The 14,731-nt window shown below is 35.5% G+C and overlaps 1 protein-coding gene across 11 annotated transcripts in view; it reads left to right on the top strand.

Moving 5' to 3' along the window:
* SYT14 (synaptotagmin 14) overlaps positions 1-14,731 on the top strand; it is an 88,876-nt gene that overhangs the window by 24,017 nt on the left and 50,128 nt on the right. For 8 of the 11 annotated variants that reach the window (XM_087963316.1, XM_026683209.2, XM_087963284.1 and 5 more), the window contains 2 exons: positions 5,589-5,753; positions 11,434-11,652. In XM_087963316.1, the coding sequence (XP_087819442.1) occupies positions 5,589-5,753; positions 11,434-11,652 (384 nt within the window). Of the gene's footprint in view, positions 1-5,588; positions 5,754-7,002; positions 7,963-11,433; positions 11,653-14,731 lie in introns of those variants that run through there. The other 3 variants (XM_087963240.1, XM_087963254.1, XM_026683199.2) reach the window with 3 other exon arrangements.

The raw sequence follows: 14,731 nt of genomic DNA on the forward strand, positions 1-14,731 counted from the left end.
ACTGACATCATTAATAATTAAGCTATCAATGACATGCAGTGAGATAAATATACAAGGCCATATGCCATTGGAAATTGAGAGTCAACACTTTATGTAAGTTAAGAAAACATTACAGATACAATTCTATCTATTTTATCATACTAAATAATATTTATAGATCTATATTCAAATATAGTTGAAATTTTAAGTGTGAAAAAATACTGATTTTGTGGTAAAGGACCATGTTTTTTATTTTTTTTATTTGCAAAAGAAAAATAGAAAAATTTAGTAAATTCTTGATCATTCTTTGTGTTTCTATATGTATTAACAATATTAGACCAAACTATTCAGGCTTAATAAAATTTTTTAAAGGATTGAAAATGTATTATTCATTTAAAATTTTAATATGTTTCAGAATGCAATTTTGAATAATTATTTAGGATGTCACTGTAGATATATAATTGGTATCAATTCCTGGCATTTAAGCTGAGGAGTTAGTATTTCTTTCTGTAATGAATTAATACTGTTTTGGTTTCATTTATATCAACTTAAATACTTAACACTGTATGGAGGTGGTATATAGCATACTGTACTGTACCTCATTCTTTATTTGGAAATAGAAATGCTGCTTGATGACATTTTTCAATTGAATTATAGATTTATTAAATGTATTAATATAAAGTCATGTCTTCTATATAAAGTTTGTTTATTACTCCTTAAAGATGATCCAAGTGTGCAAATTGATATGAGATAGATAACTTATATAACTTAAGACATATATTTGTCAATAAACTGGGTCTAGATGATGCTAAAATTGCATCCTCTTTCCTGCATTCCCTTAAACCCAGTAAATAGCATTAGATAAGGGGTTTATTCAAAGGACAGGTAAATATACTTGATTACTGCTTTGTAATTAATATTCTGATTGCATTAAATATGATTTGTATACTAATATCATTGTTGCTTTAATTGCTGATTGTGATGAACAGGACTCCTGTGTTTATTGATAGGAGCACAATCTGCAATAGTATCTATTTTGAAAGATAGTCTAATTGTTAGCTAATCCAGAAAGTAATACAGATGTTTTGAAGTTTTCCTGCCACTTTCAAAGTAGGATTATTGCAGAATGTCAGTTTCTCATGAGAAAAAGATTAGATTTAAACTTCCTTCCTAACCTCATTCAAATATGTATTACAACTGTTAGTAGTGGAAAAATAATTGAGTTCTGAAGCCAAGCTTCTACGGTAGCAAAAGTGAAAGGAGTGAAATCATATTTGTGCTCTTAATGGTTTTTAAGATAATTCACTTGTTAAATCAAACTTAATAATTCATTTTTTTCATTTTTTAAAAATATATGTTACAAAGTATGTAATGTATTCAGATCACTTTAACTATTGTTGGGAAAAGCAGAATAATATTACAAATAATAATTACTGAAAAGTCCTGTCATTTATAATTTGTCACTGCATGTCTAAGAGAAAAAAATATGAAGCTAAGTTCCCACATAAATAAGAAAGAAAATGTCATATGGAAAAATGCATTCCTAGGTCTGTAGGGCAGAGATCCATAATTTAAGGACCCAGTACTACATGCACCTACAAAAGCATTGAATATGGTTCTCAGAGATCTCAAATGTTTTTATCAAATTATAACTTTGAATATGATAGAGGAGGATTTTTTTGTGTTTGGAGAGTAATTAGTTATATTTAATTGTAGCTAAGTGTAAAAATCAAAATTCAATTTTGTTTTTCAAATGTCTACAAAAAGTTAACACCCCAGTTTTAAGTGCGTCAAATAATTCTTTTTTTTTTTAAAAAAAACAAGTTTTATTAATTTTTAAAACACACAAATTATCATTATTCATTACATATTTAAACCTTTTTCCCTTGTAAATTTAACAAGTCAGATAAATTATGATTCTGTTTTAAACCATTTCCATATAATATACCAAAACCTCTTATTCAATTTCTCTTTACTTCTCTTTACTCTTATTCAATATCATTATTATTATTTCATCTGTTTCTTTCTGACTTAGTTACCATTATTCTCATTCTATATTTCTACAAGTTTTTACCAATTCTCCCCCAAAAAGACATATACACACAACACACAAAACATAAAAAAAATATCTTTTTGGAAAGTAACTTGGACCCAGGTGTCTCTCTCTTCATGGACTTCAATTATATTCATGCTCATCTTACATATCATTACTTATTTTATTTACCATTCTAAGCCTTCTATATTAACTTCTCCACATATTTCACACTTCTTAATTCTACCTTAATTAATCATCTTAGTTTAAATCATTATATTTGTATCTTTTGTCCATTTTTATCATCCCTTTGTCTCATCCCTTATGAAAAAAAAAGAAAATCAGTTTCTCCTGAAATCATTAATCAGAGTATGATGCCTTTCTATCTCCCCCTAAGTTAATCAAATTAATCTTTAAAATAATATCTAATACCCAATCAGATTTTGCTTGGTACATTCTATCTAACTAATACATCCAACACAATTAAGTGCATAATTAGAGAATAAATCCAAATATTAAAAAGAAATACTATAATAAAAATTTCATAATAACATCAATACCATAATTTTATTAAACTCTTTAATTAAAACAATATTCTAAACCCCTCCTATTATTAAGTTTTAAAACCAATCATTTTTAAACATTTTAACATTTTAATCTCTTATCAACTCTTAAACCATTGCAATACTACCATCTCATCTTATGTACCTTGCAAAATCTTTTTACTTTATCCATTATCCATAAAAATTCCTTTTTTCCATTTAATTTCAAAACGTTGTAGCTTTTCTCCACCTTTTCCCTTTCTTTCTTTTCCCAACAAACCTTTCTACCCCCCTTCTTCTAGCCTCTGCCTTACCGGCTTCCCTTCTCTGTCGTATTTCTTTTCCCCTTTGTTTACAATCATCATATTGGTTTTGCACTTTATTTTTCCCTTTCTTAAATGTTTTTTTAGATCTTAAGTCCTTAAATCCTTTAGTTTTCTTCTTTTCTCTTCTTTTCTTTTCTTTCTCTCTTCTTTTTTTCTGGATCAAATTCTGAGATTCATTAAAGATGGCTCCTTCCTTTCTTTCTTGTTCCTCTGCTGTCTTCATCTGTTGTAATTTTTGTTGATAATTAGTAAGCGCCATTTCTAAGAAAAGGAAAGCTTCTTCCACACCATTTCTTAGTTCCTCAACAGAAAGAGCCATTATAAATCTTTTCTTTTCTTTTCTCCTTCTTTCTTCTTACAACAACCAGAATATTCAAAAGAAAATAAAAAAGATAAAACAGTCCCAAAGTTATCAATCAGTCCAAACCAAGGCAGAGTTCTCACTTTCTCCTTCTGGGGTGATATCAATCAAAGAGAAAGAAAAGTCCAAATCTGTTTAAAGTCTTGTTACAATATATTCTAGTCTTCAAATCCTTAAGGCATCTGCTCCAACAAATCTTAGCATACAAATATTTTCTTTTTAATCCTCTCTCTTCCCACTCATCGCTTAAAACCAATTTCCACCTAAAAAAATAGGTTTCTTAATATCCAGTTATTTATTCCGTAGGAAAAGAGGAAAGCTATCCTTTCAGCACCTTCAAGCAGCCGCTTTTTTCCTCTTCTGGCAGGTATTATTCAGAAAGTCATACTTTTCAGGAATTTTATTAAATATGTCTTAGAGTCCTAGGAGCCAAGAAAAACTTTCTCCTCTCAATCACTTTCTCCACTTCCTCCTGCGCATTCTTACCCGGCTGCCAGCTTCTTTGTGGCGGCCATTACGGACCGCCGCTGCACGTCCTGGGAAAAGGGGTTCTGCCGGCCAGGAGGGGGTCTGCAGCACCCCAAACCCTTCTCCGGATCCCCCTACCTTCAGCTGCCCCTGCAGGCAGCCTAGCTCCGCCCGGCTGGGTCGGAGCCCCAAAAACGGCTAGCGCGGCAGGGATCGCAGCTTCGCAAATCCTGCCGCTCGCGAAGCCGACAAACCGGAAGTCCAGTGCGTCAAATAATTCTGAACTACTGCTACCATCTGTATTTATAAATGACAATAGCAGGACATTGAGTAAATCTTGGATTTATGATCACTTAAAACATAAAAATTATTTTTTAAAAAATGTTGAATTTTTTTTAAAAAATTATTTCCACAGTCTAGGAATCTTGTGGCTTCAGAAGACTTTTCTCTCAGATTGGGAGACGTTATATAGTTAGTCGTTTTAACAAATTATGACATTAAGGAGACTTATGGCTGGTCCTTGTAGTTGCAGCTGTTGCTACATACCTGCAGTCACATGATCATGTTTTGAGTGCTTGGCAACTGGCTTGTGGTTATGTGATTGCAACCTTGGCTATTAGCTTCTGACAAGCAAAGACAATGGGAAGATGGCAGGAGGTTCCACAAAGCAATCATGTGACATTATTCCTAATGACTACACAGGACTAATGATGACCACAGGAATGCTACAACTGCCATTGTAATTCAGCGTGGTCATAGCACATTATATTGTACTAATTGTCATTGGTAAGCAAGGACTACTTGCATATGAACTAAATGTTGCTTTTTCCTGCCTTTTAGCCTGGCTTGGCTTTGCTCATAAGTTAGCATACATTTCCCTCCTTTCTGAACAGTTCCACATACAGTTTCACATATTGTCTTGTTAGTTCTGACGTCCATGTGATCACTTTGCTCAAATACTGCTGTCCCAGCCCTCCCAGACATGGTTGCCGAAAGAATGGAGCAAAAGAGCTGCCTTCTGAATGAGAATAGGGAGCTCCCTTCCAGGCACAAAATCGGTGTGCTGGACTGGAGAAAGGAAGCTTGGGGTCGCAATGATTCGAGCTTCCTTTCTCTAGCCCAGCGTACTGGCTTTCCTTTCCTTTCTTTCTTTCTAGTCCAGGGTAGGGAGCTGGTGTGATGCACTGGACAAACGATACTAGGAGAGTTTCATTATTCTGGAGCAGCATGGCAATTGCTCTATCTTCCTTGGATTTTCTAGCCTACAGTGTGGAGGGGAGTTGATGCACTGTGCTATAAAAACAAAGGAAATTGAAACTTTCCCTTCTGGTTTCCCAGATGACTTTCTGAAGAAGCCAGAAGGGAAGATTGCAAATGCCAATCACATTTTCACAGAGGGCTTAGCAACCTATTGTAAGTGCACAACTACAAGCCAACAGCCCAGATTGCAGTCATGTGGCTGTAGGGGCACTGCAATAGCTCTAATTTCAAGCAATGATTGTAAGTCTTTTCATTCAGCGCCACTATAATTTAAACAGTCATTGAGTCTAATTGAGGACTACCTGCATGACAATTTTGCTGGAAACTGGCATTTATTTTTGATTTATGGCAAAACTGCCCTATAATGAGCAATAGATTCACTTGACAATCATGGTGTTTATTTAATGACTCCTGCAAAATATTGTAAAATTAAGCATGGCCACATGGTGATCCTCTTCATGACCATCATGTTGAAGGGCCAAAACTGTGGGTTCAAGTATGATCATAAGTTGAGGACTACTTCCATTACGTATTTGCATATAATTTAGGGTGAGATGTGATAATCTGATTATTATAAATTGTGTTAGTCTTGCACTCTGATTATGGTTTGTTTCTTCTAGTATCTCCTGAGGCAGTTGGATTTTTATCAGCAGTTGGGGTACTTATCATCTTGCTGTTGATTCTTCTTCTGTATATTAACAAGAAGATGTGTTTTGAAAATATTGGAGGCCTCCCAGACCTCAATTCCCATTACAGTACCAGAAAAAATTCACAGGACAAACTGCGTAAGTATAAAATTCTGCAACATATGATTTTGAAAGACATAGGAAACTTTTAGGGCAGTAATATATCATGGAGGGAAAGTTTTTTTGAAATAAAAACATATCTGGTAAATTCCTAAATATTTTTATTAATGTACCGTGTTTCTCATATAATAAGGCCGGGTCTTATTTTTTTTTGAGCCCGAAAAAATGGCTAGGCTGTCTTTTCGGGGTGACTTAATTCTCCCCCTTGCATCTTTGGGTGGGCGAGTGGCGATGGCTTGATGTTGACCTCGGCGTTGGTGGGGCATTTCGTATCGGGGTCAACGCAGGCAGCACTATATCCGGGTGTGCAACAAAAGTACTTCCTAACGGCAAGCCCCCCACCATTCCCCCCATTTCACATGTTTTAATATAGGCCTTAATTTGGGGGAGGGGCTTAATTTCATTTCATGCCTATAAAACATGCGGGGACTTCCTATTGGGGGAGGCCATATTGTTGGAGAAACAGGGTATCTGTAGCGCTTGGCCATAATTATCTTCTTAGGGAAATTATTTCATTTTATTTAGTTGAAGCTTTAAAAACATTTGGAAAAAACACTCTCCTAAATACAATTAATAAACTAGATCATCATTCTAATTATATCAAAACAAATGTATTTTCTAAGATATATGAGATTCCTCAATATAATTAGCTAGAAGTGGAAGAGACTATCCATCTGAAGCTAAGATTAGTTATTGAGTTATTTCCTTTCTGATACACTAGCCTTTCTGACTACTAAGTGCACCATCATAGTCTTGACCTGGATCTTGCTGCAGTATATCAAAACATGTAATTGATGAGTAGGGTGGATGGGTTTTGCCTTCTATTTACATTTAGTGCAACCAGAAATTAGATAAACCCATTAATTTAAATTAGGCTTTGTTGTTTATATTTCTTTAGATCACATCCATGCCTCTAGAATATTTGTAATCTGGAATGAAGTTATGTTAGGGCACATTTTATAAGTTCTTTATGCTAGAAAAAGGCAGGGGATGTATGTTATTGATTATTGTTTTTGTACTAATCCAAAGCATATTCATTTTGGTATATTATTTAAATATTTAAACTTTTCCTTTGCAGGTGTAGAATAAAATCCAGCACCTGCTGTTCAATATTTTAAATATTTGGTAATAAGTAGTTTTTACTATAATATTGTAGGAATCCTAGAAAAGGATTGATTCTGGCTTGATAAAGAAAATATTTATTCTTGTTTATTATTTTTAAGAAAATAAAATCAGAAGACTAATTGCAGGAGTGACACATTCACAATATTGTAATTTTCTTGTAAAATTAATTTATTAATATAGAATTGAAATATGTCATTTTTCAAACACTTGCAACAAAATCTGAGTCTTCCTTCTGTGTCTTCACTGGTTGACACGTTAAGTAATGCTGTAGATGATTTTACTAGTGCAGTTGGTGATGTCAGCTACACAGTAGCCGACTCTGTTACAGAGCAGGTAACAAATGTGTTCAGCAGTTTTCGGACAGAAACGACAATTACAGTGCAAGAAGATAAACCTCTATTAGACAAAGATAAAGTAACATCATTAAATAATATTAAAGAAAATTTGGTGAGAGAAGAATGTGTACCAGAAGAAAAACACAGACAAAGTGCTTCTTCAAAAAAATGTACAAATGATGGTAGGGAATTTTGTCCTAATAAAAGCAAAGTAGATTCTCAGCAAAATGTTCCTGAACCAAATAATTTTTTTAATGAGACAAAAATTGGTGAGACACATGTAAAACATGCTCAGTGCAAAATTAATTACTTAGAAAAACACATATCAAAAGATAATAGAGAGAATTACAGTACTTATAAGCCAGAAGAATTTCTTAATCAAGAACCAGATAGACAGTCATATACTGTATCAAACCAATCTAATGAAAGTTTGTGTGAAAAAATAAAACAAAAACCAACAGAACTTGACTTGAAAAACACTAAAGAAGTACACAGTATTTCATTCAAGAGTTTGGAAGAAACTGAGGAACAAACACTAGAACTGCCAGACTCAAGATCTGAAAAACTAAACCGTTTTCATGAAGTAAAAAGAAAGAAATACAAGACACTTGTGACAAAGCAAGAAGAAAATGTAACATCTGATCTTTCAAAGAAAAGTGAAAAGGAAAAGACTAAGTACTCAGAAAGTTTTTTAAAAGAAGTGAGTAGTAAGAAGACACCAGAAAAAGGTGAGGTGTCATATCATAGCCATACTTTATACATTCAACCTTTCCTGGATCTTTTACTACATTCTTCTTAGCTGTTTTATGGAATTCATTTATCTATAAAACAATTCTTTTTATGATATGTATATTTTTCTAGAGCTGTAGCTCTGTTTTTATGAAAGTACAATTCATAAAATGGCTCTTTCTCTTTCACCATTTCCAAATTTTGTCCCTATGGCTCAGAAGGGCTCTCTAATAAGAATATGTAATATTTGGATTTGAAGGCATAAAGGTGCTTCAGAGTATTGCAGCAGCACAAATTTAATTTCTGTCTCCTGCCACTCCTCAAAATAAGCAATGTTTTTTTGTAGAAAAAGATGCTGTACAGCCTCCAAAAGAAGATGTCTTTTGTTTAAGGAATGGTAGTCAGGTACTCTGTTCATATTGCCAAGTACTCCAAAAATATCATTTTGTGTTCAAATCCAAAATAATATACATCCCAAGTTTCAAAACTGATGATGAGAGGTTTTCAGAGGTTTTCAGACAACAACAGAGGATCAGAGAGTCAGTGAAAAAATGGTTATCTAAATTGATTTGCATAATTTATCGACATATCTTTGAGGTTTCAAAACATTTTTCTGTACTGAAAATCGCTAGTTTCTTATAATTTTAAATGCTTTTCACTTTTCTTCTGTTCTTCCTTGATCTTTGTACGTGTTGTATTGAATGCAAATAATACTTTCCCTAGTTCACAAGGCATGCTGGTCTGGCCCTTCATGAGCTGTTGGCCATAGGAGGCCTTCTTCCCTGCTTCTTCTTCATGAAGAAACTGCAACATATGAGCATGGGAAGAAGGCCTCACATGGCCAGCTGCTGCCTCATAAAAAGCCTGACTTGATATGCTTGGTTAGCTGGGGCAGTGGAATGCAGGGAGGCAGGGATGGTAGAGTACAGGTTGACAAAAGACCAGAAATGGAGTGAAATAGGTGGGTGCAGGGAGTTGAAGCACCTGTGCAGTCATAAGTGTGAGCGGACTATCAAGGGCTTGAATTTTGATCACAGGTCCACAGTGGTGCTACAATAGCATAACTTTGGGGATGGGTATAAGTATCTTTAATTAAACCACTGTTAAGTTTGAACAATCACTGAATGAATGGTCATAACCACAGATTCAGCAGGTTCTCACTGGTTCGCCCGAACGTTAGTTAACTGCTTATGCAGTTCGGAGAACCGGCTAAAAATAAAGTGCAAGAGAGGGTTTTTTTCTCTCTCTCTCCCTCAGTTAATAGCTGGGGCAGAGAGCCAAGAACCACTTAACAGTTGCAACTGGAATGCAGCCAATACACGTTGAATCAAGTCAATAAACAACAGAAACTGGTAGGATTAGGGCAGGGAAACCCATCAATCACCTATCTAGGGATGGGATTAACCTCTTCCCTTCAGGAAGAAGACCAAGATTACAAACATTTTCATTATAAAGAGTACTAAGTAACACTTCTGTGATCAGCTGATACTCCCTGGAGTTCCCCAAGACCTTTTATATCTGCTGCAGTGTTGGCTACTTCTTGTTTCTTCCTGGGGGGAAAGATACAGAAGGGGACAATGATGCAGCTTCATCATACAGGCCTTGAATTTAATGCATGTGTGGTCAGACAGCTGTATTGCTTCTGCAGTGAAGCACCTAATTTAGAACATAGAGCACATAGAATAATAGAGTTGGAAAAGTTAATGGCGGCTGCTCTTAGTTTCCCTCTCAGCTGCTGCATTTGCTTTGGGGTTGACTTTTTTTTTAAAGGGGGAATGGCTGTTTTAAGTTTTTTGCATTGTTTAAGTGGTTCCTGGCACTGTCATTTTGGGGTGTACTTCCCTCTTTTTGAAAGCCTCTAGTGATGGAGCACCCACAACTTTTGAAGATAAGCTATTCCATTGGTTGATTGGTCTCATCTTTAGGAAATTTCTCCTTAGTCCTAGGTTGCTTCTATCTTTGGTTAGTTTCCATCCATTGTTTCTTGTGCCTTTTGGTGCTTTGGAAAATAGATTGAGTCACTCATTTTTGTAGGAGCCCCTCAAATTTCCTGACAGAACAATTAATCAGTGGAACAACTTGCCTCCAGAAGTTGTAAATGCTCTAACATTGGAAGTTTTAAAGAAGAGATTGGATAACCATTTGTCTGAAGTGGTGTAGGGTTTCCTGCCTAAACGGGGTTGGACTAGAAGACCTCCAAGGTCCTTTCCAACTCTGTTATTCTATTCAATTCTATTCTATTCTATTCTAAATATTGGAACAGTGCTATTTTATTGTGAGTTGGATTAAGGAAAAATTTCCTAAGGGTATGACCAATCAAGTTGCCACGCCCACCCAATCACATGACCACCCAGCCACGCTCACCCAATCATTAGGGCAGAGAACCGGTTGTTAAATTATTTGAATCCCACCACTGGTCATAACTCAAGAACTACCTGTATGAATCTTTAGAAATAATAGTAAATGAAAACCGGCAACATAGAAATTACAGAGTCATAATGCAGTTCTTTTCCTGTTTGTTAAGAAAAATACTTGTTTTAGACACACAACTCCTGATGACTTCCTGGAATCATTTGTTAGTCTGCATAGCAACAATATAGAACTACCGTATTTGCCGGCGTATAAGACGACTTTTTTGCCCCGAAAAACATGCCTCCAAGTGGGGGGGTCGTCTTATACGCCGGTATATCCACTGCCGGCTTTCGGATGCTTGTTGGACGCAGCGAAGGCGCCTCTGGCTTCCCGGATCCCCTGCGTCGCTTCCGCTTCATCCCGCTCGCCTCGCTCCGCCCGAGGCTGCAGCCTTCCTGCTCTTCCCACGGCCCCTGGCACTCTGCCCTGCCGCTGCAGCCCCGGGGATTTCTGGAGGGCGTTTCCGGTGGTGGTGGGGGGTCGTCTTATACGCCGGGTCGTCTTATACGCCGGCAAATACGGTAGTTTCCTATGTTTTCTGCCACTGTATTTTTTGACTTCTCAATCTAACTTGAAACCTTGGAATTTTCTTGTGATCTCCTTTTCAAATATTAATAGGATCTCATCCTACTGGGGGTTTCTGCTCAAAAAGAAAAACATGTTTTCTTAATAAGGATATGTATCCAACAAACAGAATAGTGTAAACAGCTTATTTCAGTGTTATTTATAAATCTGATACCCAGATTTCTAGAAAGAAAAATGAGAAATTCAGTGAAATACTTAGATGGGACAAAATAAAACACAAATGGAGGAATTAAATTATTTCAAAAAGCTACAACAAAACTCAGAGATTTAGAAAAATAGCTCTGATATTCCTTGAGAACCTGATTATTTCTTCACTAGACATTTTGTGCTTTCTGAAGCATTAATAGAAATAATAAATGAATACATTTATGTTGATTGCCTGGTTATTTTGATATTTAAGCTTCTCAGTGTTTAGCTAAATATAACTTTAAAGTGGTACCATCTGTTAATTTTTTTTCTTTTTCCCAAAATAGATAACTTATACATAAATAAAGACCAGCATGGTTCATCATCGGAGAGTGAAGATGAGGCACTGGGTAAATACCATGAAGCCTTGTCAAGAACACAGAATTCATGGCCACCAGCAGGCAACAGTAGACAACAGAAAAATTATCGTTGGGAAACCAGACAAAAATATAGCCCATTGTCTGCAGAGTATGATGGGTATAGTAGTGAAGCCTCTGTAGATGAAGGTATGACATGATTTGCTATAGTTCTAGTTTTTCATATTTATTAAAACGTATTTTAAAAACATTGCACTTGTAAAATTAAAAACTATAGATGACAGTACACTTAAAAAATGAGTGTACTTTTGAAATAGCTTAGGATTTACAATAGTGGTGAATATCTGTAGCTTGTGGGTTGGTTTCCGAACGTTTTGTTACCAGGCTAGGTAATATCTTCAGCAGAGTTTGGGACAGAAGAACACTGATACTGACATCCCCCCCTAAACTCCGCTGAAAGTCTTACCTAGCAGAAACCAACCCACAAGCTTGGAGAATGAACCTTCACCCTCAGTTTAGGATTTGTGGGTAAAAAAAATGTTATTTGTTTTCTAAGTGCTTAGTGTATGTGAAGACAATTTTAAAGCAAGCAACACATGTGAAATCTTGGTTTAAAAGACCAGTTGGTAAGGAAAGGTGTCTGTTGTTCTGATTATTCATTCATCATAACAATTTTCTGTCAATTGCATGAGGATAACATTATGAGCATTGATGCAAATTACATTATGTCAATTTTTGTCAATTTCTTAATTACGCAAATGATAATTTTTCATTCAAATTTTCATGTTGATTATAGAAATGACAAAATTGGTTATCTGGGCTGAATTTAATTGGGTGGCTTTTGAAAAAATGGATCAGAGTCCTTGGGACTATAAGCTCTGGTAGCAGTGTATATTAGACCAATGTCCTTCCTGGCTGATCAAGGCCTCCTAAGAACACACAACTGGATTCAACTGATAGTAAATAGAAGGGTGTTTCCATCTACTTTAAAGGAGGTAATAGTCTGCCCCTCCTCATGAGGCCAAGCCTGGACCCAGTAGCACTGGACAATTTTTTGCCAATCTTCATCCTTCTTTTGTTCCTCTTTTGGAGGAAATGAATTATCCGCATTATCAGTTAGGTTTCAGTCTGGAGCATAATACTGAGGCAAAATTGCTCATGCTTGTCAGTGATCTCCAATGGAGCTAGAATGATGGTGATGCAACTATCCTGGCCTCTTATATCACCCAGTGGCTTTCATTACCATTGACCTAATATACTTCTGGATTATTTATGCGGACTGGGAGAGACTCCAGTTTCCATCCTATGGGGCGGGGGGGCAAAAGTTTATTGAGAAGTTAGTAGGTCTGCATCTCGAAAACACTCGGGAGGAAGTGGGTTGTCTGGATCTATACCTAGAAAACCTAGATTGTTTTTTCTTAGAATACACTGTATTTATAGCAATAGATTATGTCATAACTTCAGGCTATGAGTGAAGCTCTACTTGTTTATGTTATGATATGAAATAGAAAGTGGGAATAGTGTTGGGCAGGCATGTTAAGAGTCTGAAGGCCATAACAGATGTTTACTGTTGCATTATTGGAATATAGTAATCAGTTGCAGGATACCAAGCCTGTAGTTTTTTACGGAGCAGCCTGATATTTGTAGGATAATAGGAGGAGGAGATTGTCTTTTAGACAGATTTTTTTAAAATAAATTTGATTTTTTTTTTTGCATTGTTATTGTCTTCTACAGGATTTAGTCATTGTCATGTTTTTTAAATTAAAGATTGTATTATTTTGTTCATTGTTATAGACTTCTTCAGAAGGTAGAACACATAATAAATTAAAAATGTTAGTAGTAATATAAACAAACGGATGTGGTGGTTCAGTGGCTAAGATGCTGAGCCTGTCGATCAAAAGGTCAGCAGTTCAGCGGTTCGAATCCCTAGTGCCGTGTAACGGAGTGAGTTCCTGTTACTTGGCCCAGCTTCTGCCAACCTAGCAGTTCGAAAGCATGCAAAAAATGCAAGTAGAAAAATAGGACCACTTTGGTGGGAAGGTAACAGCGCTCCGTGCACTTTTGGCATTTAGTCATGCCAGCCACATGACCACGGAGGCGTCTTTGGACAGCGCTGGCTCTTTGGCTTAGAAACAGAGTTAAGCACTGCCCTCTAGAGCCAGAAACAATTAACACGCATGTGCGGGGGAACCTTTATCTTTTTAATATAAACAATCAAAATACGTTTATTTTACTGAAACTAGTTTAAACTGCAATATGGAACCTCAGTACTTTTTCTAGGAGTGATTTGTACTTTTCTAGGAGTTAACTGGAAAGTTGATAAAAGTAGACTGTAAGGAATCACTAACAATGCTGGTAAGAGAAATCCTATTGTTGCCTTAAGGAAGAGAGGAAGAGACAAATAGCTTAATATTCTTTCTTGATCTGTTACTTTGGGCTGTGCAAAATTTCAATTGCTGTTTTCTTTTTTTCCCCATCATAGTTTCCATAGTGAAACTATATTGCGGGAATCTGGAAAATTGATGGTCCAGATCTGTTGTTTGTTACCTGAGAAACTATGATGTGTCATTCCTAAAGCAGTGGAATGTGCTTTCTTAGGAGTTGTATTTGGCTTCTGCTTATTTGAAGGCTTTTGAATTGCTTTTATCGTGTGAATACTGTTGTATATTTTAGATAAAAAATCATATTGCTTTTATGTATTCTGTATTTTTATTATAATTCATTATTGACCTGGTCAAAATGATAGATTTGAACTAAAATATATAATTACATATTTACTATATCTGTCAGATGTAGTATCACACCCAATAATGAATCTCCTCTCTCCAGAAACTTAATATCACACTCAGTACTTAACTGTAGAAACTTCATGGATGTGACATGACTTCATGGATGTGACATGACTAGATAAATAGTTTTTATTTTAAAAATAAAAAGCATACATTAAAAGCAATAACATCAAGCTTTTGTTCTGCATTTATTTTCAGTTTCTAATCACATTTCTTAGCAGAGCTAACAAGGTTATTTATGGCTAGAAATATCTCCTGAACAACTCTGAAAATATAGCTAGAATTATCCTAAAAAATTAGGTTAAGGTAGTAACCTGTAAAAACAAGCAGAGGAGTTTGCCCCAAAAATCTTTTTTTTTCCCCTGTAGAAATTTAGGTAAAGGTTTAGATTTATTTTGATTTGTGATGATTTATAAATGTTAGATAAGACTTTTTGTTTCTTGTATTTATGTCTCCGTATAACTTGGGTAATAATTAAT

The sequence above is a fragment of the Notechis scutatus genome, chromosome 1 (assembly GCF_049901735.1).
Source record: "Notechis scutatus isolate UNSWTSFEM ecotype Mainland chromosome 1, rNotScu1.2, whole genome shotgun sequence".
In the NCBI taxonomy this organism is placed as follows: Eukaryota; Metazoa; Chordata; class Lepidosauria; order Squamata; family Elapidae; genus Notechis; species Notechis scutatus.